Below are 27,869 nucleotides of genomic sequence, written 5' to 3'. Positions count from 1 at the left end.
CATAAGGTATAACCTTTTTATAAGCATACTTAAATTTTACACTTGTTCTGTCATGCTAATAAAAACATTCCTATAGAATTCAAATGAGAACACACTCAAACACATACTGAAGCATAAAATACTGAACAATTGAAAAGCAATGTACACACATTAATTTACATCACATATTTACAAAACACATTTTAAAAAGAAACAAAAGCATTCATTTAAATATCAGGAGGGGCAGTTTAGTATCAAAAATTTCTGGAAGAGGCCTCTGTCCTCACTTCCAGAGAAGCTACAAGTCTGTTTTCTGCAGTTTATGTAGTTGAGTAGTTAAGATAGAGAGTGTGAAGAATGAAGGCTTGAACAGTAGTCTCATGCTGTAAACATCTGAGTGGTAGCTGCTGGCTTTTCTTGCATGGTACATACAATCACTTCTCATCCCAAATATGCATCATCACTTGGTCCAAAAACTCTAATTCTAATCTGCTGTTTGTTGGGTGGTTGTTTTTGTTTTTTTTGTTTTGTTTTGGTTTTGTTTTTTTTTTTTTGTTTTACAGTGTTTATCAGTAGGTTCCAGTGTTAAAAGTTTATTCTGGTAGGGTATCTTACCATTCCACTTCCATCAATAGTCTCTAACAGGAGCGAGTTCTGGTATGAGATTAACAGTTATATTTTTATACAGCCTACTGACAAGTATTTTAGGAGTATATACTAAATTGTTCAACCCATCAATGTACTGACGTTCTCTGGAATACCTCAGAAGTTTGTATCTGCAGAAGAAAAATGAGAAAGATTTGCAAGAAACAATTCAGCTGATGATAGACATGATACTATAACAGTCATTTAATTTTGAAGCATACCTTAAATTCTGAAACTACTTTTCAGACCTTTGAAATTACCAAATAACCTACCTTAGGTTTAAAAGCAAGATTTTAAAGATTTTTAATACAGTTAGATTTTGTAGTCACATATACAAGTTAATATTAAGACCAAATAACAATGGAGGCACTCAATGCATAAACTTTTTATGGTCCCACACTAAATAGATTTTTAAAGATTATTCAATTTCTTCATGTTTTGCCATAAAATTCAACTAAGGAGTTCAGGGAAGATTTAAGAATCTTCCCCGTTATTCATTTTACATTTAAATGTCTGAAATGATTTCCATTTCACTCTTGAGACTCCTGCATTTGCAAACATCTAAATTTGAGGAGATTAAAAAAACAAGTTTCCCTCCCCCAGATTTACCCATAATATCTTAATTAATATCTTTATTTCCTGTAACAGATTTTCTTATCTCTACTGCACATGTCTATAATTTTATTCATAATTTGAAATTATCAATAAAAGATAAAAAATATGTTCCCCGAAAAAGACATCCATTGATGACAGAATTGAGCAGTATTTCTATTACCTGAAAACACATATCATAAACTCTTTATTTTGTGTTTCACCTTCCAAATTTTTTGTGTAGCTCATCTGTTGTTTTCTGGTTTCTATTCCATTCCAGGGCAGCCAGAACCTACTGGCCAGTTTAAGTGTATCTTTATTATTTTGTATCTTTGTAGCAAAATATAGGAACCCCAAAAGGAAAGGTTTAAATCATGTATGCAGGAAATGAGAAGATTTGTATCTCAGAAAAGAATGAAATATGAGGGAAGAAACCAATCCCTGAGGAGTTGTAAATTCAGTTTTCATGCAGGAGTCCTTTGCCCTAGCTGCACTGCTTCCTTTTGCAAAATATCCAAAATAGCCAACTAATGGAATCCTGCCAGCACTAATGCCCAAAATACTACAGAACAATTACATTATGGATCAAAGGTTATGATGATAATATCTTCTGACATGCAAATTTAGTCTCTCTCATGGTTAAATAAAAATATCTGAGCAGCAACATAACATTTAAGAAAATACAAATTTTAGCACCAAAGAGGAAATAACACTGATAAGAACTTGCAGCTTATTCCTATGTGTGGATGCAAGAAAAAAAGTTTACATCTTTAGCTGAAGTATTTCAATATTTCTCTGTTTTTCTTACCGTCCTAAAAACTGGACTTCACCTCTGTGATGATGAGGAATGGACTTGTACTTCCCTAAATCACCTTCTGGTCTTGTCACATTGTAGCCAGCATAGTGAACTCTGCAGTACAACACATAAAAGTTTATAAAAATATCTTCTTACAAGCAGTCATACAAGTTAAAGCAAAAGTAAAAAATACACATCAAATATTTTAAAGCTAAGTCTTAATGTTCACTGATATTCTCTTCCTAAAAAACCTGCAACACTCCAATCCAAACAACTAAAAAAGCTGGCTAAACAAAGTGCAAAATAATTATAATACTAATTTCATATTTAATATTTCCTGCTTATTCCAGCACAAAAGCTTGAAAATAGCAAGAAAAAAGGATAAAAAAACCTCTTGTCCTTTAAAAGATATTTCTTTATGTATAAACTTATGCAGACATTCTCAGCAGCTCAGAATTTAGACTCATTCACTGTGAGCAGTTGGTAGTGCCGTGAGCAGTTGGTAGTGCCATGAGCAGGGCAGTCCATTGTCCAGTCTGGAACTATCAATACATTCACAAATTCTCTCTCAAACACTGCCCCAAGACATGAAACTCATGCCTACACATGTCTGTGGAATAGTATTTCACAATGCTAGCAGTAAGAGTGATGCTATATTGCTTAGTATGGTTGCCTGTTGTTATAAGACCCAACTCTCAAAAGCTTGCTGGCTGTCCCCAGGCCAATAAAAAAGAACATCATACTTATCCCTTCCAATAGTATGTTCTTCTATTTCTGAAGCAAACTATGTAGAATTTGTCCATTTAAAACAAATAACAAAAAGGTAACAAGTGACAGAACAAGAAGCACCTAACTGGTCTCAAAGGGTGGATGGTACAGAAAGACCAAAGCACTCAAAGCTCACCTGTTCCAAAGATCATCATCTTCTCCACCCCATCCCCAAAAGGCATTTGGAAAACCATTGATCTTCTTGAATTGTTCCACTGTCAGGCCACTTACACCTCCAAAGAACTCATTGTATGGAAGGCTGGAAACAAAAGACAAATTCTATATTGTTAGCTGTATTTTGATAGGTAGCCCACTCTTTGAACAATACCTTTCCAAAAAAGCAAGAGCCTCAAACTAAGGACATGGCCAGAGGCTGAATGCATTCCTTAAGGGAAACTGGTTCACAGATTGCCAGCATTAAGTAACATACACCAACAAAAGGTTTGCAGTAGTGTCTGACTGGCATAAATGGGGTTCTTAAAACTGTAGCTCCATTCAGTATCACACATATGAAGCAAAAGTCTACCAGGAATTTCAGATGGCTGATTTAGACCCATAGCTCAAGTGTTAAGTGAAGCCCTCAAACTACTTATGTTGACACTACTCAGAGAAAAAAAGAGAAAAAAAACTCTCTTTAATCAACTGAAAAATTACAAATCAGTAATGCATCAATTAAATAATTTTAATTCACTACTATATCCTAGAGAGCTATTAAAATTTGAGAGAAACAGTTTAACATCACATATTAAACAGTGAATGGCATGCTGATTAAAAAAAAAAACAAAACCAACATTTTCCAGGTTTTAAAAGATAAACTTTTGAATCAAAAGGATCAGGCTTTCCTGTCAGTAAACAACAGTATTTACTAACACACATAATTAAGCAAAAAGCAATTGGCCAACATGAGCAGCCAATCCATATAACATACTATGCCACAGCATAAAAATATGATTTCCAGTCCTTCAAACACTCTGGCAATCTAAACAAAAAGTAAAACATTTAAGTATCTGTATTTACTTCCATCAATATTAACTTGCATCCTTAAACCAGAAGCTGCTACAGTAAAGCAGCTTTCTTTCAGAAGCAGCACACAATTTCATAAAACAAAAGTCTCTCAGGAGACAATCCCAAATCTGGAACCTTCAAGGAGTAAAGACCATCTACAAAAAGTTTTACCATTGCTTAGGACACAATTGCCACACTAGATAATTCCAGAATGCAAGGGGAAAGAAAATAGAAATACACAATCATGTAATTTCTGATCTCTGTGGAAACACAGGATTCAACCAAATCTTAGCAGCATGTGGGGAAGGTTGCAACTTTCATGTTGCCTTTCAACATTTAACTGAAAGAGCAGGTGTTTTAACCCCCTTCCTCCCTCTCAGAAAAACCCACATACCTCAAAAATAACCAACAAAAAAAAACATTGCCAACCCGAAACCAGACCACCAACCAAAACCAACTGGAATATGACAGTTAATGGGACTTCTTGAGGTTTATTTATTTTTGAATTTTATAAGTCTGGTTTTGTTTTTACAAAATTTATCAATTTATAAAGTACATAGAAATGAAATCTCTTACATAGTCATAGGTGCTAATTTATTTATTTTTAAATCCCCATGAAATCTTTAAATATTTAACTGCTGATTGGTTGACAACCTGAAGTCCAGACACAGAGCCATGGTTTCAAGGCATTGCTTTTGTTCTGTTAGTTGATCAGGTTGTCAAGCTGATTCATTTCACAAATAAAGTTCAGAAGACAATTATACATGTAGCAAATAATAAGCTACAGCTTTATGTGAAGTGATTCCAAGAATGTCATGAGATAGCAGAGGGTTAAGAAGCAAATGACACATCATTAATGTAAACTGACAGGAGAGAAAGAGGTAAGAAAACTGCATGTGGTCCCACCACATTCACCAAATGTCAGTAGAGACTGAGAGACAATATGCAAAATGATCTAGCAGTAAGAAAATCTTCAGTTTAAAAAGCAGTATGAAACAGAAATAGAAGTGTATATTTGTGAGAAAAATAAAGACACTTTTCCTGTGATATTTTACTGCAGATTATATGCTTCTATTTCGTAAAAACAAAGCCAAGTGTTTATGGAGCCAGAAAACATTTCTAGTAAGTCAGGTAAGATTTTCCCCCTTGACATACAAGGCCTTTTTTTTTTCCAAGATCAACCTCACTGCAATAAGCTTAACACTGAAAATCATAAACAACATTTTCTAATTAGTAACATATCAAATGTAGACACTAAATTTAAATCTTTCTTTAAGTAACTAAATATTAATTTCTGTAAATAGCATAGTAGGAGGCTGCTTTGTTGTTTTCACCTACTGTGTATAGTATCACAAAATTCATATCCTTTTAAATATTTCTGGGTATTTAAGAAACAATGTGAATAAAACTATTTACTTACATATACATGTACTTGTCCAGCTTTGCTGCAAAGTGGCGTGGCATTTCTCCACATCCATAGTAATTTCTGTCATTTTCAGGTAAGTGATCCACATCATGGAATATTATGCAGTCCCAGACAGCATCCTTCATAGCCTCCTTGAAGCCAACATTAAAGAGCATTGCACGATTAAAAGGTTGTGTACCTGTCTTCACACAGAAAACAAAGGAGACATTGTAAAAATCAAGAAGAGACAAAAATTTCAATACTATGAGAAAAACTTACTCTAATACACACACACAAAAACCAAAATTGATGATGATGTTTCTTTTGACCAGCAGCTCATGCTGGGCTGGCTGCACCCCAGGATGGGGTTTGCCCTCCTGGCTGCCAGGGCACACACTGCTGACGCCTGTGAGCCAGGAGTGAGCCTGGCTCCTGCTGCCAAACAGCACCCTCAGATCCCTTTGTGCAGGGCTGCTCTCCAGCCAGTTTACACCTGTGCCTGGCTTTACTCCATCCTAGGTGCAGAGTCCAACTTTTTAAATTTCATCCCATTAATCACTGCCAAGTGCTCCAATTTATCTAGAACCCTCTGCAAGGCATCCCATCCTTTAAAAGTCAACCACAACCTCCCAGCTGGATATAATCAGAAACTTGCTGATGGTGCATTCAGCTCCTGCACCCACTGAACATAAGACCCTGGAACTGAGCCCTGAGGAACACTGCTGCTGACCTAATTTTATGCCTTGAAAACTTACAATTACAATAGATTCTAAGAGGCCATCTTATTACCTACAAAATATCAGCCTATATCTGAAGAAAAGCATCATATATCTGGCCACTGCTCAAGCTGAGGAATGGAAATAGAACTTTCCTTTTTCATTTAAAGGACTAGAAGAGTAGAGTAACAATTTTTAAATTCTGGATTCATCCAAATCTTGGTGAGAATATCAAATCCCTTTTAGTAAGGAATCTTGAAAGTCACTTTTCAAGCAGATGCTGTTACCTGTTCAACAACATAGAAGGCGAATTCCAGCCGCTGCTTCTGCAGCATGGGTATCAGATGGCGGAAAAAAATTGGAAGATGCTCGTGACGATTCCGAAAAGGAATAAGGATAGCCACCTTCAGGAAAAGAAAAAAAAATGCTATTATATCAATATTTTTAAATTTTAGTTTTTCAATACAGATCAAATTTCCTGTGGCTTTGCAACTTTTACATTTTAATTGGCTCAGTGTTTTATATGTTGGTTTCCCCTAGGAAAGTGTAGTGGAAACTCAGTCAAATAATTGAGAAAAGAATTTTGAGTAAAACATAAATAAGATTTTCCTTTTATGTTCACTTGCTTCTAGTTACTTCAAGCAACAGACATATAGGACAGATTTGAATCCATATGATGAAATGTTTAGTAACTACAGCTAATGAACTTTTAAAAGTTCTTCATGATCCATTTCAAATTCCTCTCCAAGCTGAAGTCTCTTCTTGAGCATAGATGGCATACTACAAATACTACAAGATACTACATATATAGCACCAAAAGACTGAGTGCTTGCAATGTTAAACTATTCTTATATACCAACAAGAAAAAATAAATCAAAACAGAAAATCAGCATCTAACCTTCCACCGTGGCTTACAGTCATTTGGTTTCCAGTGTCCTCCTGGTTTAATGTCTAAATCTTTTGAAAAGAGTTGCTGAATTTCATCAAAACTAATTTCACTCATATTGACATCAATAAGGCCTCCTAAAGAGAGGAAAAAAAAAAAACCTTTATACATTCATTTCAATTAAGACAAATGACCTAACACTACAAGGAATATAATCAACAAATGGCATCAGAAACTTGTAGTCGCAGAAAAAAAGAAACAACTTATACTATCCTCCTAATGTTTAATTCTTACAGAATGAATTTTTAGTGTTTCTAAAAACAAACACTCCTTCCATAAAACCCATAAACAAATACTCATTTCACAGGACACAGAACTGGCAAAGTAATTTGAATTCTACATCTCTTACAGAAAATTTGGGTTGCCTTTCACTTCAAGTACCACTGTTAGCAATTCTACATTGCACTACTGAACCTTTACTCAAATACTGTGTGCCTTCCTGCTCCACTTCCACATTAAAAGAAAATGCATCATCACTACACTCAACAAACTTCCTCAATTTAAATTTTAGATTATATGCACATTTCACGTAGAGTCTTCACCCACTAATTCACCACTATTTGCTGCAAACAAATTCATAGCAATGGGCTGGATTTGAGAATTATCATTGGTAGAACTAATAGCCCCAAGGGGGAAAAGGCTTAGAAGTGAAATTAGGTAAGTTATTGAATAAAGACCACAATATGATTTGAAAAAAATCAGGTTAGTACCTACTGTGAGAAAATATAAACATTGGTTGACAGTTGAAAGTTATGAGTCATTAGTTTATGCATGTGTAAAAAGTTCAAAACTGGAAAGAATGATTCATAGTAGATACCCTCAAAAGCAATAGAAAGAATCAAGAAAATCTGGGGAGAAGACAAATGTAACACTCATTAACCAGCAGCTCAAGTTTTTCTGCAGCAGCTACAACACTCTAAATCATCAAATAAAAAAAAGCAAGAACTTTCTCACAAACACCAAAAAATATTCTTGTTTTTGTCTAGAAAGTTAAGTATTTTGGTGAGGGTTGGTGTAAAGTCAGAGAAAAAAATCACTCCTATTTTCTCCCATGTGTCCATACGCACAAGATCTTATTTGTACCAAATATACTGCATCACTGAATTGACTAGTTATCTAAATATTTTGAAAATATTTAAATTTTTTGGAACATAGGAATAACTATTGTTTTCAGAAGAAGGTAGAAGATACTGCAAGAGCTATTTTAGTTTGGGATATGATTAAATACAGTACTACTTTCAAATGAAGAAGGGAACTATTTTTTTAATGTAAAATTATAAGTGAAAGTTATCAATAACAGTACACTATGGAGCTATTTCAAGAGAAGATTTAAAGAAACCCGTATTTATTTAAATACTTTTAGGAAAAAAGGAAACATGGCAGTTGCCAAAAAACTTGTATAGATAGACTCTAACTAGTCCTACAGAGATTTAAATAAAAATTTAAAAATAATCAAGAAAAAAATAATTATTTTAAAATAATATTAAATTATCATAATGGTTGTGTCTGAAACTCTTCAATAACCCAAAAAAGAAATCTTATGAAAGATAGAATCAAGATCATTCAACAAAGGGCCAGTATATATACATGTACAAAATAAATTTTAAAAAAAATTTAATTAAAAAAGAAATCAATTTCAACTACCAAAAGACAGAAAAGCAACAAGAGCCTTTCAGTACAAATAGAGAAGCTAAAAGGAAAATAAAGCTAAATAATAGTCAATTACTACCCCAGAAATGGAAGGAAATAACACATGCTGAGATTCAGATACCTCTTCTGAGAAAAGTTTAGATATGATCAGATGATTACAGTTTAAATTAGAAAAAAAACATCAACTGGTAGAACAGTATTTAGATTAAGCCTTTAAATAAAGGTGCTTCTAACTCCATGGGACATGATGAAATTCCATCCAGAGTGTTTAAAAAGTAGCTACAGTAAAACCTGAAGTATTGGTACTATCAAAAGTACACAAGAGATGAGTGAATAGAAATCATTTTTCCCCTGTCACTGGTGGGGGGGCAGGAGAAGGCATCTCTGTAAATAACTGTGCTTATTATTCACTAGTTCCATCAGTGTCTAGCAGGCTGCAATAAAACATATTTATAAAACCTGCAAAATAAGAAAGCTGAGAAAGCAAAAAACATCTTGAAGAAAACCAGAAAAAAAATTAATTCAACAAATGAGATAGATACAGAAACCAATAAAGCAAAATTAATTTAAAATAATAAAGGATGGTTTGTTACTGAAGGAAAAAATGAAGCATGCACAACAAAACAAGCAATACCCAGCTATGCTGCAGGATGCAGAAAGACAGTTTTACAGTTTATAATGGAGTGCACATTAACATGAGTCAATGCAATGTAATTGTACAAAAAGAGAGAATCTCATCCTGGAATGTATTAACTGCTGCTATGTGAAAAAAAGAGAAGTTTTCCAAAACTAATTTGTTTTGTAACCAGGATTTAAGCCAGTTATGGTGTTTTATAAAAACAGTCTACAGTGCAAAAAATTCAAGAATGACAAGAGCTTTAGAAACTATACAGTCTAGAAAGGTTAGGATTATCAATTAATCTACAAAGGAAGAGGCAGACAGATTTTTGTACAGCTTCTCTCTCAAAGAAGAGGTATTTTGCTTACAAATTACAACAGCACTGCTCAGCCAGTGGGTTATAACCTGTTATACTGAGTCACACAAAAAGGGCAATAGCTGTTCCTACTTTAAGAGCATATGTACTTGGGACCAAATGTGATTTTACCATGCCCCTTTCATGATATAAATTTGGCAAGCTGATGCAAAGAAAAAAAGTTGACTTCTATAATAACCTTGGAGCAATTAAGCATGTCCAAGTATACACAATTCAACACTCTTTCTTCCCTGGCTATCTTGCACTTCCTACAACATTTCATTACATCAAAAAATCTTCAGAGATGTTTTATTTAGATTATAATTAGAAAGAAAGATGATGATGATTAAAATGGTGTACATGGAAACCATAAAGGGAAACACATATCCCTTTGTTGAAAAGCAATCTATCCAGTTAATTATTTTCTATTAAAATTATTATTTCTCTATTAAATTAAACAGGATACAAGAAGTACAGAGCAATTACTAATAAAAAAAAAACCAAAAACAGATGGTAAAAGGAGAGCAGCAACAAGGAGATCTATAGAGAAAGTACTGGCAGAATTACTTAGTCTTGAACTAATCTGAGAGAATTCCAGCTGCCAGATTTCTTGAAAGTGTCATTAAAAATAATAATTTATATGCATTTTTCAGTCAGCAAAACCATCACATATTGTTTCTCTGATTATCCAGATTTGCCATTTGCTGAACTTTCTTATGTTTCCAAAAGTAGCTAAAATATTTAATATTTTAATAATTTGGTTTTATTTGTTTAGATGTTCAATACTATACAAAAATGTGATTTTGAAAGTCAAACCCTATGTCTGGAGCAAAAGAGGTCAAAATAAGGATATTATCACATCATAGGGCTAATTGCCACCTGGCTTAAGACAGTTTTGTATATTATTTAGTTTCATAAGCAACAGCAAACTGATCTATACATTTGGCTCCATGTCTATATATTTAAAACATAAAACAAAGCTTAGAATCTGATATTATCAAAAAGCAACACAGGTAAATGCACTGTTTCTGTTTCCTTCAATAAATAAACTCAGTCAAGATTTTAAAAAAAGTTATAAAGGAATCAAGATTATCCTAATAACATCAGTCCCTTTTCTTTGAAGAAAAATTGGTCAGAATTCAGTTCAGCTGCCAGCAACATTTTTTGGTATGATATGGATCTGAACTGGTATATTTGATATTTAATTAATTTCTCATGCTCATGACAGCCCATAGATTAAATCAGGTGTCTGAAAGACAAGGGGTTAGAATTCCAGAACGCATCACAAATAACTTCAGGAGCTATGTGAAATTTGCTCTCTTACAAATCAGTAGTTCAATTATTTGATTTCAAATTAGTAAAGCTGATTAGTAAAGAGACCAAAAATTCAGTAAGACATTAATTACAGGCCAACTTCTGCTAAGCATCATTGTGCATTATTAGATGCACAATTTTATTCATTACTTTCTGTAATATACTTAGACTTCTTACAATTACATTTTATATTAAAATAACTGTCTTTTGCTTAAAATACAATTTAATTAACTGGATAAACATTAAGGTCAGTTTAAAACTTACTCATGTAAGGCAGCTTCTCTGGACAAGGCTGGTAAGGAGAGTAGGTGAAATTCTCTGGAAGATACATTGTTGTTTGAGCAACACAGTCACTAGAATTGTTTCCTTCAGGATAATCTTAAAAAGAAGAATTGATTTTTGTGAAAATTTATGTTACTCACTGAAATGGTAACATATCATCATGAAGGTGAAAGCATTAATTTTTAGTTAACAAATTCCTAGCAGTGTGATTTAAAAGTATTTTATTGCACAAGAGGAATAATAATTAAATAAAAGTATCTTTGTTACAGATAATACAAATATTTCCTACTAAAGTGAACTGATAAATAGTAACTATTTGACCTTCACTCCAATTTCAGAGAAGTAGGATTTGGGTCTAAGTTTTCATAAATGAGCTATGTCATTAATGATTATCACTGTTTCTTTTTCTTTTTTTTTTTAAGGAAAGGCCTTTTAAAAATTAAATAAAAAATATTCTTACCTGTACCATTCAGTGTAGTATTTTTGTTAGTATACAATCTTATCATGTGTCCTATTGTTTTTACATTTTCTCTCAACATTATACCACGAGCTTGCACCATGAAGAGATATGTGGTTGCTGATAAAACAAAAAGCAATTTTGAATTTTTATTAAAATAATGTATTTTCAAATTATTCTAACATACATCTATATTTCAACATTTTTACTGTGTTTGAATCTATGGTCAGTGAACTGTAATTCTTTGAAATGAAGGTGCACACAGTGAAACCTAACAGGCAACAATAGAAAAAAATAAAATGGATTCATAATCAAGGCTCTATTCAAACCCCGAAACTACAGACTGTAAATAGACATTTGATATGACACTTCAAATTCTCTTTAACTTACAATAAGTGACAAGAAAATTTAATTTACCAATAAAAACATGTTAATATGTAGATACATGTCTCATATATAGATCTACAAAAATATTACTGAAATATAGGACAAAAAAAAAAAAAAAGTCTAAAAAATCTTTTAGCCCCACATAATGATCCCTTTTTTACTCACTAGTTAACACAACCTCCAGTCAAAATGTACTGCTATTCATTCACTCCAAACAGCTGTTTTGTTATACAACTGTTACAAATCTTTGCCAATCTCAAAGTATTAATGTTTTAAAATTATACATGAAATATTTATTATAGGCATCAAGGGTGAGTAAATCAACACTGAGTAATTAATTGACTCACTAACAACAACAGCATTAAATATTTCTCTGTCTCAATCTCACACCCAAAGCCCCAAATAAAATCTCAAAACATTTCTTTGTGTTCAACAGAAGTTGGTAAGGTAGAAATGAAGCTGCATTTATATGAGAGTGAGCAAATGTCTACCCAGGATTCAGAGAGCTGAAAAATATTGCAAAGGGAAGGACAAATTTCCTTGGCAGAAGGTAGCAAAGAGGGTCAAAGGGATCATCTGCCACTTCATCTACATTAAGCACCCAGTTGTCTGGGGGATATTTGGCTCCTTGTAACTAGTAACCACCCTAACAACAAAAAAATGCTCTGCATCTTTGAGGGGAAGAGCTAAACACACCAGGATGAAAAATAGAAAAAGGGATTAAAGAAAAGTTAGAAAATTATCTCAGGAACTCCATCAGATGAGCCAGCACCAGTGGCCTGACACAAGTAACTCCAGATCAACCACCAACTCCATATAGCCCAACAGAGTCTAGAGCTACAGAGGACTGTGTGTAAGGGACTGGGGACATTTCCAGAGGAAAACACCATGATTCATTCCACATTAGCAAACAATACTATCAACACCTACAGAGATAAAAACACCAGCACAATCTTTCAAGGAATAGTATTTCAAAGACCTACAATAATGTCTTTATTTTTAAATGACTGAATAGGGGAGTTGTCCTGGCTCTCACAGAACTCCTTGTTAAAACAAGGAATATTAACAGTTAAAAGATAGGCTCTGAACATGCCAGGTGCCATGCATGGCATGTAATTCTCAAACCCTTGGCCAGCATGACTAGCTGAGCTTGTTAACAAGAGTTTACATAAATGTAAAAGTTACTCAGCTGCTATGATCCTGAAGTTGTCTCAACAACTTCTGGCCACCAAAACAGAAGCAAAAGAAAACAAAAAAGCTACAACCTTGACCTGACAACAGGTAGAAAATCCCATAAGAAAGATTCTTACCAGGATTCAAGACAACAGATATTCAGATTTCCTTACACAAAAATTACACAAAAACTTCTCAAAATTTTAACCCAATTCACATAAAGTAACACCCTATGGTTCCAATTGTTTAGTTCCATTTGTAGTTTTCCATTCAAATACTGGGGTTTTTAGGGTATCTCTACTAAGCATTTCAAGGAATCTGTACAATTAATGAATTCATATATTAAGTTTCCTACTGAAGAAACTCCTACTTTATGGATCAACATGAAGGCAATTTGATCTGTTCCTCCTAGAACAATTATTTACCTTCAAACAAAAATTTCTAAATTCAAGGCTTTCCTGAAATTAAACCCATGTGTATATCTGCCTTTAAAGTAGGGAATAAAAAAATCCTAGCTAACAAAAAAATTTCTTTTTTCAAACTTTTATGTACTTTAAATTGGTATCATTCCTTTCCGCAAAAAAAATTTTTTTTTTCTTCCATAGGTACAGCTCTTCTCTTCAATACCTTCCTATTCCAACACTAAAAAAAAATGGTTTTTCTAAATATAAATCCATTAGTAAATACTGATTTCAGAGCTAATCTCTGGAAGACTGTGTGCTTTATTGTCCTTTTCAATGTGATAGCTAAACTCACTTGAATTTTTAACTCTGAAGAAGGTTTATAGGACTTTCAGCAGGTTTATAGAAAGAACCTCAATTCACATAAACTAGGTGTGGTAGGTTGATGTTGCTAAAAACTAAGTTCCTAGCCAGTTGCTTGCTCACTCCCCTGAAGTGAGATGGAGGAAACAATAAGAAGGGCAAAAGTTCTTTACTCTCAGTAAAGAATGGAGAGTAAGAATTTTCAAATAAGTCCACAACAAAATCAAGAGCCCATGCACATGTTCTCAATTTTTGTGGGAAATGTTACTGCAGTTCAGATAATGTGAATATAAACCTTGGAAAAACAAGATTTTCTGCAAAAGCACCTTCCCTTTAGAGAAGTACAACTTACTCCTACTGACACAGAGGAGAAAAACTCGAACAAGCACACAAGACCTTTGTGAAAGAGAAAGCTAGAAAAGGCATTTGTCTCAAAAATAGACACCATGAAAAGACACTGAAAAAAAAAACAAACCCAACCAGGTAAAGTCTGCTGCGACCTTGGCTTAAGTATGCAAGAGTTGCTCTTGCTGCCAGGAAGATGTAACTTTGCCATGTTTTTATCAAGCAATTCTTGTAGTCTACCTTCTCTTTCTTGCTGAGCTACTTGTCAACTCACTATCCAGCTCTACACAAATACATCAGGAATGAATTGGGAATGAAACATTCTCCTTTCTGGGCAGTCTTTTTCCCACGACCTGGCTCTCCAGCAAGGAGAACAGACCTGCTCAGTTTATTCCACTGTCATTCAGCAGCTGCTTAGGCAGCAGCAGATGCTTCAGCAGCCAATTAACCCTGTCAGAATATAAAACATCAGGCTTAATTAAAGATATTAATTTAGTCCCAAAAATAAATCTCATCTACTGGCACAGGCCTGTTGACAAAGAGCACAGTTCACATGTCACACCAACCAGCAGCAACAGCAGCAAAGTATTCAACCCACACAGGCCAAAAGTGCAACAGAGAAACACAGCTTTTCTTCTAGTGGGGTGGGGGATGACTGACTGCAGAAGGCAGCCAGATAAAACTCCAGAAGGTTCCTGGTGTGCCCTGATGGCACCTTCCTGCCACAAGTGCCAGTCAGCAAGGGGAATGACCTGCAGAGCCTCACACTCACCAAGGAGGGGTTCTCTGGGGATTTGAAGATCAAAGGCAGCCCTGGCTGCAGGGATCATGAGATGGTGGAGCTCAGGATCCTAAGGCAGCAAGAAGCAAAAGAAAGCTCACAATCCTGGACTTCAAGAGAGCAGACTTTGGCCTCTTTGAATATCTGTGGTGGAGTCCCATGGGATAAGGCCCTCAAGTGAAGACAAGAAAGCTGAGTAATATCCAGGGATAATCACCTTCAAGCCTTTGAGAGATCCATCTCAAAGACTATGGAAACAGGTAAAATGCCAGGAGGCTTGTGTTCTTGCCCTCAGTGGAAGACTTAAGCAAACAGGACAAAGTCCATGGGCCCTTATGGGATGTACCAAGCACTAAGGGAGATGGCAGATGCCATTCACAGCCACTCCTGATGGTCTTTGATCAATCATGATGAGTGGGAGAAGTGCCTGAGGACTAGAAGAAAGCAAATGTCACTCCTTCCTAAAAGGAAGGCCCAGGGAAGTACAGGCTGATCAGCCTCAGCTTGATCCCAGGGAAGGTGATGGAGCAGCTAGCCCTGGAAACCATTCTTCAGGTACATAAATGACAGGAAGATCAATACAGGAACAGTCACACAACTGGGTAACGTTCTCTGATGAAAGATAGACAAGGAAAGAGCAGGAGGCATTGCCTACCAGGACTTCAGTAGGCCTTTCCCACTGTGTCACATAAGACTCTCACAGACAAACTGTTGATGTACAGGCTGGCTGAGCAAACAGTGAGCTGGATCAAAAGCTGACTGACCAACCCAAAGGGTGAGGCCAGTGACCAGTGATGTACCCCAGGGGTCAACACCAGGTTCACTCCTGTTTAACACCTTCATTAATTATCTGGATGACATGCAGAACATAACCTCACAAAGTTAATTTATGACACAAAAATGAGGTAAGTAGCCAATATGCCAAAGGGCCATGCTGCCATCCAGAGGTACCTCAGCAGGCTGGAGAAATGTGAACTTCATGAAGTTCACAGGGAACAGTGCAAATGTCTGCATCTGGGGAGGAACACCCCCATGCACCAAAATAGGCTTAGGGGCATCCACCTGGAAAGCAGCTTGACAAAAGAGGCTTTGGAGGTCCTAGTGGACATCAAGCAGAATGTGAGCCAGCAATGTGCTGCTAAGAAGGCCAACAGCAGCCTGGGATGCATTCATCAGGATGCTGCCAGCAGGTCAAGGTGATCCTTCACTCAGCACTGTTCCAGCCACACCTGGTACAGTGTCCAGTTCTGAGCTCCACAGTGGAGCAGAGAACATGGACATCCTGGAGCATCCAACAACAGGCCATGAGAAAGACAAAGGGACTGAAGCACGGCTCCTATGAGGAAAGGCTGAGAGAGCAGGGATTGCTGAGCCTGAAAGAGAAAGCTCAGGGGGTCACATCAATGTGTACAAAGGCAGGTGTGTATGCATACAGTGTGAATGAAGGGAAGGTGCAAAAGGGACAGAGCCAGGCACTTTACACTGGTGCTCAGGGACAGAACCAGAGGCAGTGGGCACAAACTGAAACAAAGGATGTTCCACCTGAACTCCTGGAAACACTCCTGTACTGGGAGGGGGATGGAGCACTGGCGCAGTGATGGTGGAGAATATCTCAGAAATATTCTAAAGCCTTCTGGACATGGGCCTGGCCAATGGGCTCCAGGTGACAATTCTAGAGTAGGGAGGTTGGACTAGATAATCCCCAGAGATCCCTTTCAACCTCAACTAACCAGTGATTTTTCTTTTACTTTTGTCTTTCTGCATCTGAGCCTACCCTCGTTGTCACAGTACAAGGAAAAGTATACACTGGGAAGGAAAAATTTCACATGTAACCAAAGAAAACATCTAACAGTGTAACCACCTAGAAGCAATTTTATTCCTAATCTTCTTATTTCACTGTACATGGTTCATGATAAGTAAGAAAAAGAATTTCTGACTCAAGAAACACAGAATCCATGCTGTCACACAGTTTACAAGTTAATCAGATGGAAAGTACAGTGAGGAATACAAAACAACACAGACATATAGGACACCTTGGAATCAATACTATACTCAGAGTTCCATCTCAAGCCACTGCTAGTGTGAGCTCAGAGCTCATAACTAATTCAGATGAAGTTTTCCTATCAATTGATCCAGATCTGCATCAGCAATCATGAACACACAGCCACATGTCAGTCACCAAAAGTCCTGCTTTTAGGCCATTATTTAAAACTAATTCTGATAACGCATATTAGGCCATTAAAGGGATCATCCTGTATTTCAGAGGACACATTAAAAATATCAGATGAATCATTTTTTGTCTCGAGTTTTTATAGCTCACTAGTTATTAATAGTTTTATGTGCCAGACTGTTGGGAGGGGTAATGCATTAATTCTAAAAGTATAAAAAATACCTGTAAAAATGGCTTAATGTTCTATATCAGATAGCTTTTTGTTATTTAAGTATTCACTTGAAGACTATTTATACCTTTTTTTAAAGAAAATTATATCACTCACAGATCACTCTCCATTAGGAAGTCAAGCTCCTTCCAAGCAGCACACCAAAAATTTAAGCATTTCTCACAATACTGTGTTAGTTTATCATCCCACAACTTCACAGAAGAAGCACAAGACTCATTTTTATATAGGAACTTAGTAAGTTATCATGCTGTACTCGTACATCAAAGGCAAGCAAAGCTAAAAAAAAAAATACACCACGCACTTAGAAGCAATCAATGCAGTAAAATATACAACAGAACAAGTGAAGTTGAAACTAGGTCAATTACTGACATTCTGAGCAAGACTAGGAAGTTAGAAATGTGATTACTTTAAAAACATAGAAAAGTATTAATTTTTACCCAAAATTATTTTTAAATGCCAAGCAAAAGATGAACAAACTTCAGGTCACAACTTTGGAGGTCACAAATTTGATTTCAAGATGCAGCTTTTAATCTGCCAAAGCTAAACCAGAAATCCAAGGCCAAAGAAGCAAAAAACAGAGAAAAAAGGATTATGTCAAGAATATTTTCAAAGCAATTGACAAAAAGTTACATGCTCAGACATTAAAAAAAAAAAAAAAAAAAAAAAAATACTATCTATCATCAGAGTAGTTGTAGCAACATTATACACTGATATTTCCAGGGGGAAAAATACTCAGGAAATACTTCATAGAGAACCCATAGATTCTGCAAGATCCAAATGCAGCAAACATGGCTTTACAGAGAATAGGTCTACACAAATGACCATTGCCCCTGAAGTTACTCATCTGCTAGTCAACACCTGTTCTCATGGGACTTCTGAAAAGCATATTCAACATACTGCATAAAAATTGGTGGATTCAAACAGGTTAACAGAAAGTTCTCCACTAGCAATTGTAAATGGGGAGTCATCTCAGGGGGGCATTTCTAGAACAAGTCACACATGGATCTCTTCTTGTCTCAAGGTCATGTGATATTGTATCTCAGAGTTAGAAATACATTATTGGCAGAGTTCATGCATGGCAAATTATCACAGAAGTGTTAAAGATTAAATTATATGATTAATCTAAATACACAGTAAATAGAGGTCAGCTGAAGATTGCTTCTGAAATAGAAGCTAGAAGCTAGAATATTTTCCACAGGATAATGACTTTAGTCTGTGAAACTGATTCATTAAACAATTTAGCAGTGAAGGAAAATACCCCAAGCAATGTAAGACTGCTGTAAATTGGTTCCTATTTAAAAAATGGAAATTTACAACAAACATCAACAAATACAATTGTAAGTGCTCAACTTCCTTAACATTGAATTTATTTTTACACATTTGTTGTTAATCAGAAGTTGTTTTCAAAACAGATACAACAACATGAAAAAAAGAAAAAAAACTGTGTGCCTTGAAATACATTCTTTACTTGATTTGTTTTTGAATATTCAATAGCAGTTTTGCACTGTTTGTAAAATAATAATGAATCCAATCTTATTTCACAGGGATAGTGAGACTGCATTGGGTCTATATGTATACCTCCTTACAAGAAAAGTATCTTGGAAAGAGATAAATCACCTCAACCTGTTGAGAAGGACATAAGCTGCCAGTGTTTCTGGAGGCCAACAGTGATCACTCAAATGGTGCAAATGTACAAATCTGTAAAATGATGATGTATAAAGCTGCAACAGAGAAGTTTCAAAATTGTTTTTTATTACTTCAGACAACCTCTGTATACTCTCTGCAACAATGGATATGCCAAATGGATGAGTCCTCTGACTACAGTGAAAAAATCTGAATCAAAATTTCTTTCCCCAGCAGTAGTTTTAATGATAAAGGATACAATGTTCAATATAATTTCTAAATGTTTGATACTATTCTACCCTCTCAGGCTATTAGCTGATTCTACAGTAAGCTGTAGAACAATTCAATAAAAGCACAATGAAATGAAGGTAAAGGACAACCACAAATCTAAGAAAGTGAACTGACCATTGGCAATACCTTGCAAAAAAGCAACTTTTGTATTTTAAACTCCTGAAGCCAATCTCTGCTCTGTGCTCACAAGAATCTAGCACTGGATCCCACACAAATCATAATCATTTAATTCTGCTCCCCGTAATATCATTGCATAATTTGAATACAAAAGATTACCTAAGAGTAAGAGCTATAGAAAAGTGAGCAAAAATAGTCACTTGCAGAAATAGTCTTGTTAATCAAAAGCTATCTTTCACCACAGACAGATGTGGAAATGGTTAAAACTTTGGCCATGTCAGTAAGGCATCCAGTTCAGATAAATGTCCCCAGGGTATACAGTCTCTCCTTCTCAACCCATGAGAAGAATGCATTCAAATAACTGGCTGGCTTAAGTGAAAACTCATTTCACATGAGGTCTCATAATTGCTTTGTCCTTGTGAAGTTAGCTGCACACCATAAGTACCTGGGTATTTTCTGTTATCTGACTAAGAACAACATCACAGAATGAATATTGATTGAATTCTTATGCAGGCACGTACCCTGACTAACAATGAGTAACACCTAAGGGCTTTAGGAAAACTATCAGATAAAAATGCAGAATTTATTCAGAAACAAATATGCATGTTTAGTCAATCTGTTGGTAAAAGCAAAAGACAGTCATCAATGACAGGACTACAATAATTTATTCAGCATCAGGTGCTAGGAATGACTGTGCTGGGCCAACCTAATGGAAAAGTCCTTGCATGTCCCAGATTAAGGCAAAAAACTTACCCAAGTTCAGTGGGTACAATGAGCTCAAGCCCTTAGTCAGAATGCTGAGGAACATTTGATTACTGGAAATCAGAGATCAAGCAGAGCAGAGTGTTTAAACCTCAATTTCCCCTTTGCATAAGAGAAAAAGGAAAGTCCCTATTAATCAGAAAATAAACTACAATTTCACAGGTAAAGGACTTGATGGTAATTTGTGAAACTGTCATGAAAAACTGCAATGCAAGCAAGAAGACCTCTGCAGCTACTGAAAGTACTCCTGCCTCCAAATGAAGCCTTTAATAACAGGTGAACTTTAATAATGGAATATAGCTGAAAATAGCTCCCAAACAACAACCAGTTCTGCAGAACAGGCATTTCCCTGCAGAAAAATCAAGCAATGGGACAGACAAGTTTCATTTACTCAAGAAACTTGTAAGAGACCCATAAGAATAATTCCCTAGAAAGAAATAAAAGAAGGCAATAACGGGGAAAGAAAAATACAAACATGAACATCTACCACACCCTGCAGAATTCATCAGCCTTTTATCAGACACTTCCACACAGCATGAGAAACAAGCAAGTTGTATTAGCCCTACACCGGTCTATTACAAAACCCTCAGACAAGGTATTATCATTGCGGCAAAAAGAGACAACAGTAACAGAAAGGCAACATTATAACCAGCAAATCGATACAAGCACTGTTGTCTGTTCAGCAGATTGTGAAATTGTACTTGGGGTACCACATCCAGTAAGAGACAAACATCCCAGTTTGGGCATCCCAGTAAGAGACAAACATTAATACCAGAACAAGCCCAGAGGAAACCTTCCAAAATTAAGCATATTATGTACAAGCACAAACTAAAAGCAATGGGTTTGTTCAGTCTTAAATAGAAATGGCTAAGAGGAGGATGCATTTTTTTTGCTGTCTTCAGCAACATAGTGCTGCTGTACAGAGAAGACTAAATGGAACACTCGAAAGCACTCGGTGAGAAGACACAAGGCAATGAACATAAGGTGGGATATTATGATTACATATTACAATTTTCTCACAGTTGTCTGACACTGGAACAGGTTTCCCAGAGAGACAATAAAATCTTCATCCCTGGATTTATTCAAAACTCAACTGGACACGACTCCGAGCAATTCGATCAGTAGGATCTGCTTTCAGCAGGAGGTTGGATCAGGTGACTTCCAGGTGCCCCTGCCAATCTAAATTACCCTATAATCAAACAGCAAGTCTTTAGAAATACCACAACTGCCACAGATGCCAGGAACAAAAAATATCAGCACAAAGGCTGTGCCCATATTTATGGGCCCAGCACCTGGAAGCAACGATAAACATTTATCTTGCTGATAGCATTTTCAGCACTCCCCTCCATTTCTGCATAAGTTCAAAAAGGAGTGATAGCATTCTTCCTATGAGGAAAACTAGTTCCTAGTAATAGAACAGGCAATAAATTTATATAAAATTGTGAGCTAAAACCAATAGAGATGGTTCCAAGTTTCATATAGGCCGCACAGCTGCCTTTTGGTTAGGATTGACAAAGAAGTAGCAAGATTTTAATAAAAGAAGCAGAAGACCATAAGAGAGAAAACATTAGTTGTTTTTTCCTCCTCAATCTCATTTCACCATTCAGGATTCTTAGTCATTGATGTCAAAGCAAACTGCATCTTCTTTGATCACTGCACTGTTTCATAATCAGTTCTTATTTGAACTGCATAGGTTATTACATCCAAAGGAGACAAGCAAGAATCACAGAATATGCTGAGCTGGAAAGGACCCACCAGGATCATTGAGTGCAACTACTGACCCTGCACAGGACCTCCCCAAGAACGTCACCATGTGCCTGAGAATGTTGTCCAAACACTTATTGAACTCTGTCAGGCCTGATGCTGTCACCTCTTCCAGTACTCAAGCACTCTCTGGCTGAAAAACTAGACTACAATTGCCTACAATATGGAGAGCTCTAAGATACTTTTCCACCCAATCTGGCAAAGGTTCTCTGCTGCAATAAAACAGAAAAGAATAACCCAGGGAAGAATAAGAGATCATTTTCTGAGATCTGTTATGTCGCCCAATGTAATTTCAGTTATAATGCTGAGAGCAAATGGGACAAAACAGGAAAAAAGAAAAAAAACTGTCTCTTGCAATACTCAGGTTGGTTTGGAAGTGAAATTAGACTAGGAAATGCTCTCCCTTGGTCACCATTGCTTTGTTATTTTGTTTTATTCTCCTAATCTTTGGATCCTTTCCAGAATGTAAACTTGAATCTACATCTGGTTTCTGGGTTCTGTCAGGACGAGACAGACTATTTGAGTCCCTTTTATTACTTTTATTTATAACACTGAAAAAAAACCCCATATTGGCACTAAATATTCCTGCTCTCAGCTATCTTCTTCAGCCTTTAACTAATGCATGAATATCTGCAACTTTCAATGAAGTTTCAGAATCACAGGCTATCAATTCAAGATCAGAAATTTCAGTTTCTGCTTTTTCCAGAGGAGTACCAAATGAAGTAGTCACAAAAGTGGTCATTCTGGAGAAGCAGCACCTCTTATCTGCTTTCACTGAATACTTGAGACTATCACACAGAAGTGTCATTAAACATTTAAATGAAATTTTTAAATTTTAAACATTTGAAATGTTTTTGACAATTTTAACTTGCCTTCCTATCCCTTAAGGTTTTCCTCTGAAACATCCAGTGAATTAAACAGGAAAAATTAAAATCAGAATAATAGTTGCCTTCTCTAATTAATAGTTAGAAAACAATTTGCTGGTGTTTCAGCTCCTCTGACTATCAAAAGACTACAAGGGTGCTGAGGTAGGGCTGCCATCACCTCTACCTCATCATCTGTGCTTACAGAAAAGGGAAAAGCAGGCACATGACCAATCCCACATGGTGTATGAATTCTTCTCAAATCATTTAAACCCTGTATTTTTATATTATTTGCAGTACTAGATGTCTTCATCTCAAAACACAGAACCATGCCTGAAAACATGAAAATGTGGTTTTCTTCCTCTTGTATTACAAAATACATGGAATAATAAAAGCTTCTATTTCCTAAAGAAATAACATTCTGAGAGGTCTCTTCAAAAAAACAAACAAAAACAAACAAAACAACAACAAAAAAAAAATCTGAATTGCAATAGAATTGCAATTATGGTGCAAAGGAAAACTTTTAAATATTAGACAAATAATTAAATACCTTAAAATAAGTAATTAAGATTTCTTTCTTCTAAACAAATTGTCAATACTTCAAGTTGATCTAAACCGCATTTGTTACAAAATTTGCAGTTTTGTCAAAAAAAATGCAGTAACTCTAAATAGTTTGAAGGACAGAAGGAATGTAATACTGACCTCTTTGAGAATTCTTCCACTGCTAAGGGCTTACATGTGCAGATGTCTTTTCCCTTTGATAAGCCATGAATTGATTGCTAAGAGGGACTCCCACTCCATTAGCCCATAAGAATTCAAAATTTCAATCAACTTTAACATCTCAGGAAAACATTCTGCTGCATAACTCCCTTATTTTTCCTCTCCCACCTTCTAGTACACTGTTGCTCCATAAAACATTTGAGAATCCAACTTCTCCCTCTCTTTTCAATTCCTCTGACCACCACGAAGAGAAGCCAGCCAGGGAGCAGCTCCAGTTCCCTACAACACAATTAGAATGTTCTTCCTCTGTGCCTTGTAGCTTGTTGAGGAATAAAATGTAGTTCTGGTGAACTAAAATATCTTTAGTAAAACATACCTGTACACATAAATTATGACAGAACTCAACCATTTATGACTTAGCTGCAGAATATATTTCATGAAAAGCTGCTAACAGGTCAGGTGGCTGAGCTTCAATAACCTTTAGTCTTCCTCCTCTCCACACACACACACACTATCAGCCTTGACTTAGATACATCTATTGCATTACACTCAGTATTCTATTCTATCACAATATGTAAATGCCATGAGCATACAGAACAGGATTATTAGATGAATCATCTGCCTGTAAACTTGGGTGTTCCTAAATGCTTTGAAAAACTGCTGTTCTTACATTTTCACTATACTGCCAGGAAGCTTCTTGGTTTTTAGATAATATCTGACCTTCTTTCTCTCCATTCCACACAGTAACATTTTAAGGAGCAAATTCCTGGGAAATCAGTGTTACATCTGCAGGCTGATAGGCTGAGACATAAAACTTTCCTACTACCCTTTCCTTTACCATTTTCTATATTCTCTTCCCCAGGATCCTTCAGACCAGCACAGCAGCATTTCAAGATAGACCTAAGAAGTGCCACAGACAAGGAATTAGTTCATTATTTCAGGGTTTTGACTTCAGCTGGATGAGTTCACAACACAACCAGATACAGTTAGGGCACTACAGCATTGATCAGTAGCTGGAAAGAGCTGTAATCTCACAAACTCATGTAACTACTCAAGATTTTTGGATTGTTAAACCACATCTTGAAAGGGCCAACTACAGTATTTGTGTCTGAGACAGCAAGAGAGAGTTGTTCGAGTATGACTATTTTTTCCCTCAAGGTTGATCAGACCTAATTAACCTACCCTAAAAACACTTTTGGTGCATACTGTTGAATCCATTTCATTCCTGGTACAAAGGAAAGTGAACATACTGTAATAAAGTGTAATTCCCAATAGCAGAGAAGTTGAAGTCAGAAATTAAAAGTCTCATCACTAACGGCTCTCATTCTGAACAAGGTAATGCATAAGCCTTGCTAAGTGAGACAATGTACTTCCCGAGAAAACATCCATTGGCAAGAAACATTTAAGTAACAAAGTAAAACTATGGTTGCATACATTATGTAAGACGTTATAAGTTTCACTTATAAAGATGAAGAAACTGTACTCTGCTATTTAAATCATATATCAATTACTTGCAATTAAAGGCTACTTTATATATGTATCCTACACTAGCATCTCAAAGACCTAAGATGTCTAAATGGACGTCAGCATTGTTCTCACTTGGAAGACTACATCACATCCCTTTCAGCAGGGAAACACTGACAGACGAGAAGGTTCAGAACTCCAACCCTATAAATATTATATTTCTTATATTTTTTGAATTTATTTGAACGAGAAGAACAATTGGCAGACTTGCCAATACTGTAGGAAGTACATAAGTAAAGGAGAACAATAAAACGATAGGTGAACTATATAGAACTATGCAAGTATAGAAGCAACAATTGCACCTTGAAAGTGTTTACAAGTTAAATAGAAGATAGTGAACAAGAGGGATCCAAACAGCATAACACACTACCAAGAGGAAACAATTCCTGAAGATTCAGAGGTCACATCAGTGTGGACATTTTGTAGCAATGGCTGCAGGGAGTTTTAAGTACTAAGGATGAAGAGTGATGATTTGGCAAGTACTTAAGTAGCACCTGATAAGCAAAGAGATGTGCAGAAAAGTGTGGCAACCTTCCCTGGAAAAAAAGGAAAACATTCTCTAATCAAGAGACACCCAACACAGGGAAATCCCAGAGGACCACACAGGATATCACTAGCCTTGGCTCTGGGATAATGCTAGCCAGCTCTAAAAGGATCATCCACTGAGAAAAAGCCTGATGGTCTCCCAGTAACAGCAGAAGAGTGAACTGAAGAAACTAGCGCATTTTTTGGTTTGTTTTAGACACAAACTTGCACAGTTATTCTATGAAGGTTTTCTTCTAAATCAACGGTTTGTCTCCCTTTGAAGTGGTTCCTTCAGAAGTGGAAGTTACCAAACTGTAAAACCTGTGAAGACAGAGAGATCCCACTAGCAGAAGTAAACAACAAATATTAAAAATGGTCCTTCATTTTTGTTCACACGGGCTTTATTATTAATGCAGTTAGTAAAAATTTCAAAGATCAATACATTTAAGTGATTCCAGCAGTTTTGCACTTCTTTCCCGACTCATACCACTGTAACACGACGAAACGCTGAGCCGCTTCAGTGCTCACTTTGCAAGGGCAGCATCCACCTACCTCGCGATGGCAGATGAACCTTCTAGAGCGCAGGAAAGCGGCAGAACAAAGATGCGGGATCCGCACGTTACCGCCGCCCCCGCCGGCCGCCCCGACCCTTCCCGGGCGGGCGGGATCGCGCTCCGACAGCCGAGCCGAGCCGCCCCTCGCCCGGCGCCGCCCGTGCCCTCCCCGCCCGCCGTGACCTCCGCTCGCACCCCCGCGGGGCGGCTCCGGACTCACCGATCCCGGGGGCCACGTAGATGAAGTAGAGGCAGGATGAGGAAAAGGAGAAGAAGAAGATGAAGGCGAGCATGGAGCGGTTGGAGACGCGCAGCGCCTTCCGCAGCAGTGGCATCCTCCCGCCGCGCCGGCCGCCGGCCGCTCCGCTCAGTCCCGGCGAGCCGCGGCGGCGCTTCCTCGGGGGAGGCGGCCCGCTCCTCCCATGGACCGGGCGGCGAGAAGGTGACGAGGGGAGCCCCCTCCGTGCCTCTCCGGGAGCGGGGCTGGCAGGGGCGTGCGGAGGAGGGCGGGCGGCGGCGCTTTGTGGCCGCTCCTGCTGTCTCCCGGCGGGCGGCTGGAGCGGGGATGCCCGCCCGCCTCCGCGCTGCGCCCCCGGGCGGGCTGGACCGCCGCCGGAGGGAGGGAGGGAGGGGCCCCCTTAGCGCTGCCGCGGGGCTCGGGGAGCGCTCCCGCCGCTGCTCACATGCCGCCGGGCGCCGCGGCCACCCGCTCTCCCGCCTGCAGTCCCCGTGCTAGCGGCGGCGGCGGCCGCGGCGGCAGCAGCATCCCCGCTGCGGGCGAGCAGAGTCACCTCCGCGCTGCGCCCAGCCCGGCCCGGCCCGGCCCGGCCCCGCCGCTCCCGCGCCGCAGCCCCGCACCGGGAGGAGCCGCGCGGCCGCTGCGGCGGTTGTGGCGCGCGCGAGCCCCGGCGCGGCGGCGGCACTGCGGGACTGCGGCGGGCGGGCGGGCGGGCGCGCGCCTGCCCCGCCCCGCCCCCGCGCCCCCCGCGGGCCAATGGGAGGCGAGGGAGAAGCGAGCCCGCGGCCGCCGATTGGCCGGTGCGCGCGCGAGCGCTGGTAGCGGCGGGTCGCGGGCAGGGGGCGGGGAATGAGGGGCGGCTCGGCTCGGCTCGGCTCGGCCCGGCCCGGCCCGACTCGGCTCGGCCCGGCTCGGCTCGGCTCGGCCCGGCCCGGCCCGACTCGGCTCAGGCTCGGCTCGGCTCGGCTCGGCTCGCCGGGCTTGCTGCTGGCTCCCGGGCGGGGGTGCCTTTACCGTGATCTTTACCACAGAAGACGGCGCGGCGGGCCCGCTTTCCAGCGCTGGTGCCTGTCCTTCCCCTCCCTCCCTCCGCCGGCGCTGCCCCTGTGCCACGGGTGGATGTCGTTGTGCTTCCAGCTGTTTTAACGCAGAGCAGTTGGAAACGAGAGTCCGGGCTGGCAGCTTCTTTCATATGAGGAGAGGCTGCAGGAGCTGGGCCTGCTTAACTAGAGAATCGGTCAGAGAGGGGAGCTCATTAGTGCGAATGAACATCTCAGAGGTGGCTGTCCAGAGAATGGTGCCAGGCTCTTCCCAGTGGTGCTCAGCGACAGGACAAGGAGCGATGGCCATAAACTAAAACACAAGTGTCACCTCAACATGCAAAGAGGAAGAACCTCTTTACACTGAGGGTGGCCAAGCGCTGGAACTTGTGCCAGGGAGGTCATGGAGCCTTCCTCTCCAGAGACTCAGAGCCCACCTGGATGCAGTCCTGTGCAGCCTGCTCTGGGTGA

At 38.3% G+C, this 27,869-nt stretch overlaps 1 protein-coding gene across 1 annotated transcript; it reads right to left on the bottom strand.

The window, feature by feature from the left end:
- Positions 1–515: 515 nt before the first annotated feature.
- Positions 516–26,962, bottom strand: B4GALT6 (beta-1,4-galactosyltransferase 6). Its single transcript, XM_056484994.1, has 9 exons — positions 26,341–26,962; positions 11,532–11,648; positions 11,054–11,167; positions 6,804–6,928; positions 6,193–6,309; positions 5,205–5,392; positions 2,916–3,038; positions 2,024–2,125; positions 516–755 (listed from the first exon to the last, which is right to left on the bottom strand). The coding sequence occupies exons 1-9, from the start codon at positions 26,453–26,455 to the stop codon at positions 608–610; spliced, it is 1,149 nt and encodes a 382-aa protein (XP_056340969.1). The 5' UTR covers positions 26,456–26,962; the 3' UTR covers positions 516–607.
- Between the last annotated feature and the right edge of the window lie 907 nt (positions 26,963–27,869).

This window comes from Oenanthe melanoleuca, chromosome 2 (genome assembly GCF_029582105.1).
Source record: "Oenanthe melanoleuca isolate GR-GAL-2019-014 chromosome 2, OMel1.0, whole genome shotgun sequence".
NCBI lineage: Eukaryota > Metazoa > Chordata > Aves > Passeriformes > Muscicapidae > Oenanthe > Oenanthe melanoleuca.
Note: the sequence above shows the minus strand (reverse complement) of the source record. Positions and strands in the feature narration are given on the sequence as shown.

Excerpts from the sequence above, each read along its gene's own strand:
- B4GALT6 (XM_056484994.1), bottom strand. The coding sequence starts at position 26,455 with ATGCCACTGCTGCGGAAGGCGCTGCGCGTCTCCAACCGCTCCATGCTC. Across the intron at positions 3,039-5,204 it reads CTGGACAAGTACATGTATAT|CCTTCCATACAATGAGTTCT; the intron begins GTAAGTAAATAG and ends TTTTGTTTCCAG. Across the intron at positions 756-2,023 it reads GAAGTCCAGTTTTTAGGACG|ATACAAACTTCTGAGGTATT; the intron begins GTAAGAAAAACA and ends TTTCTTCTGCAG.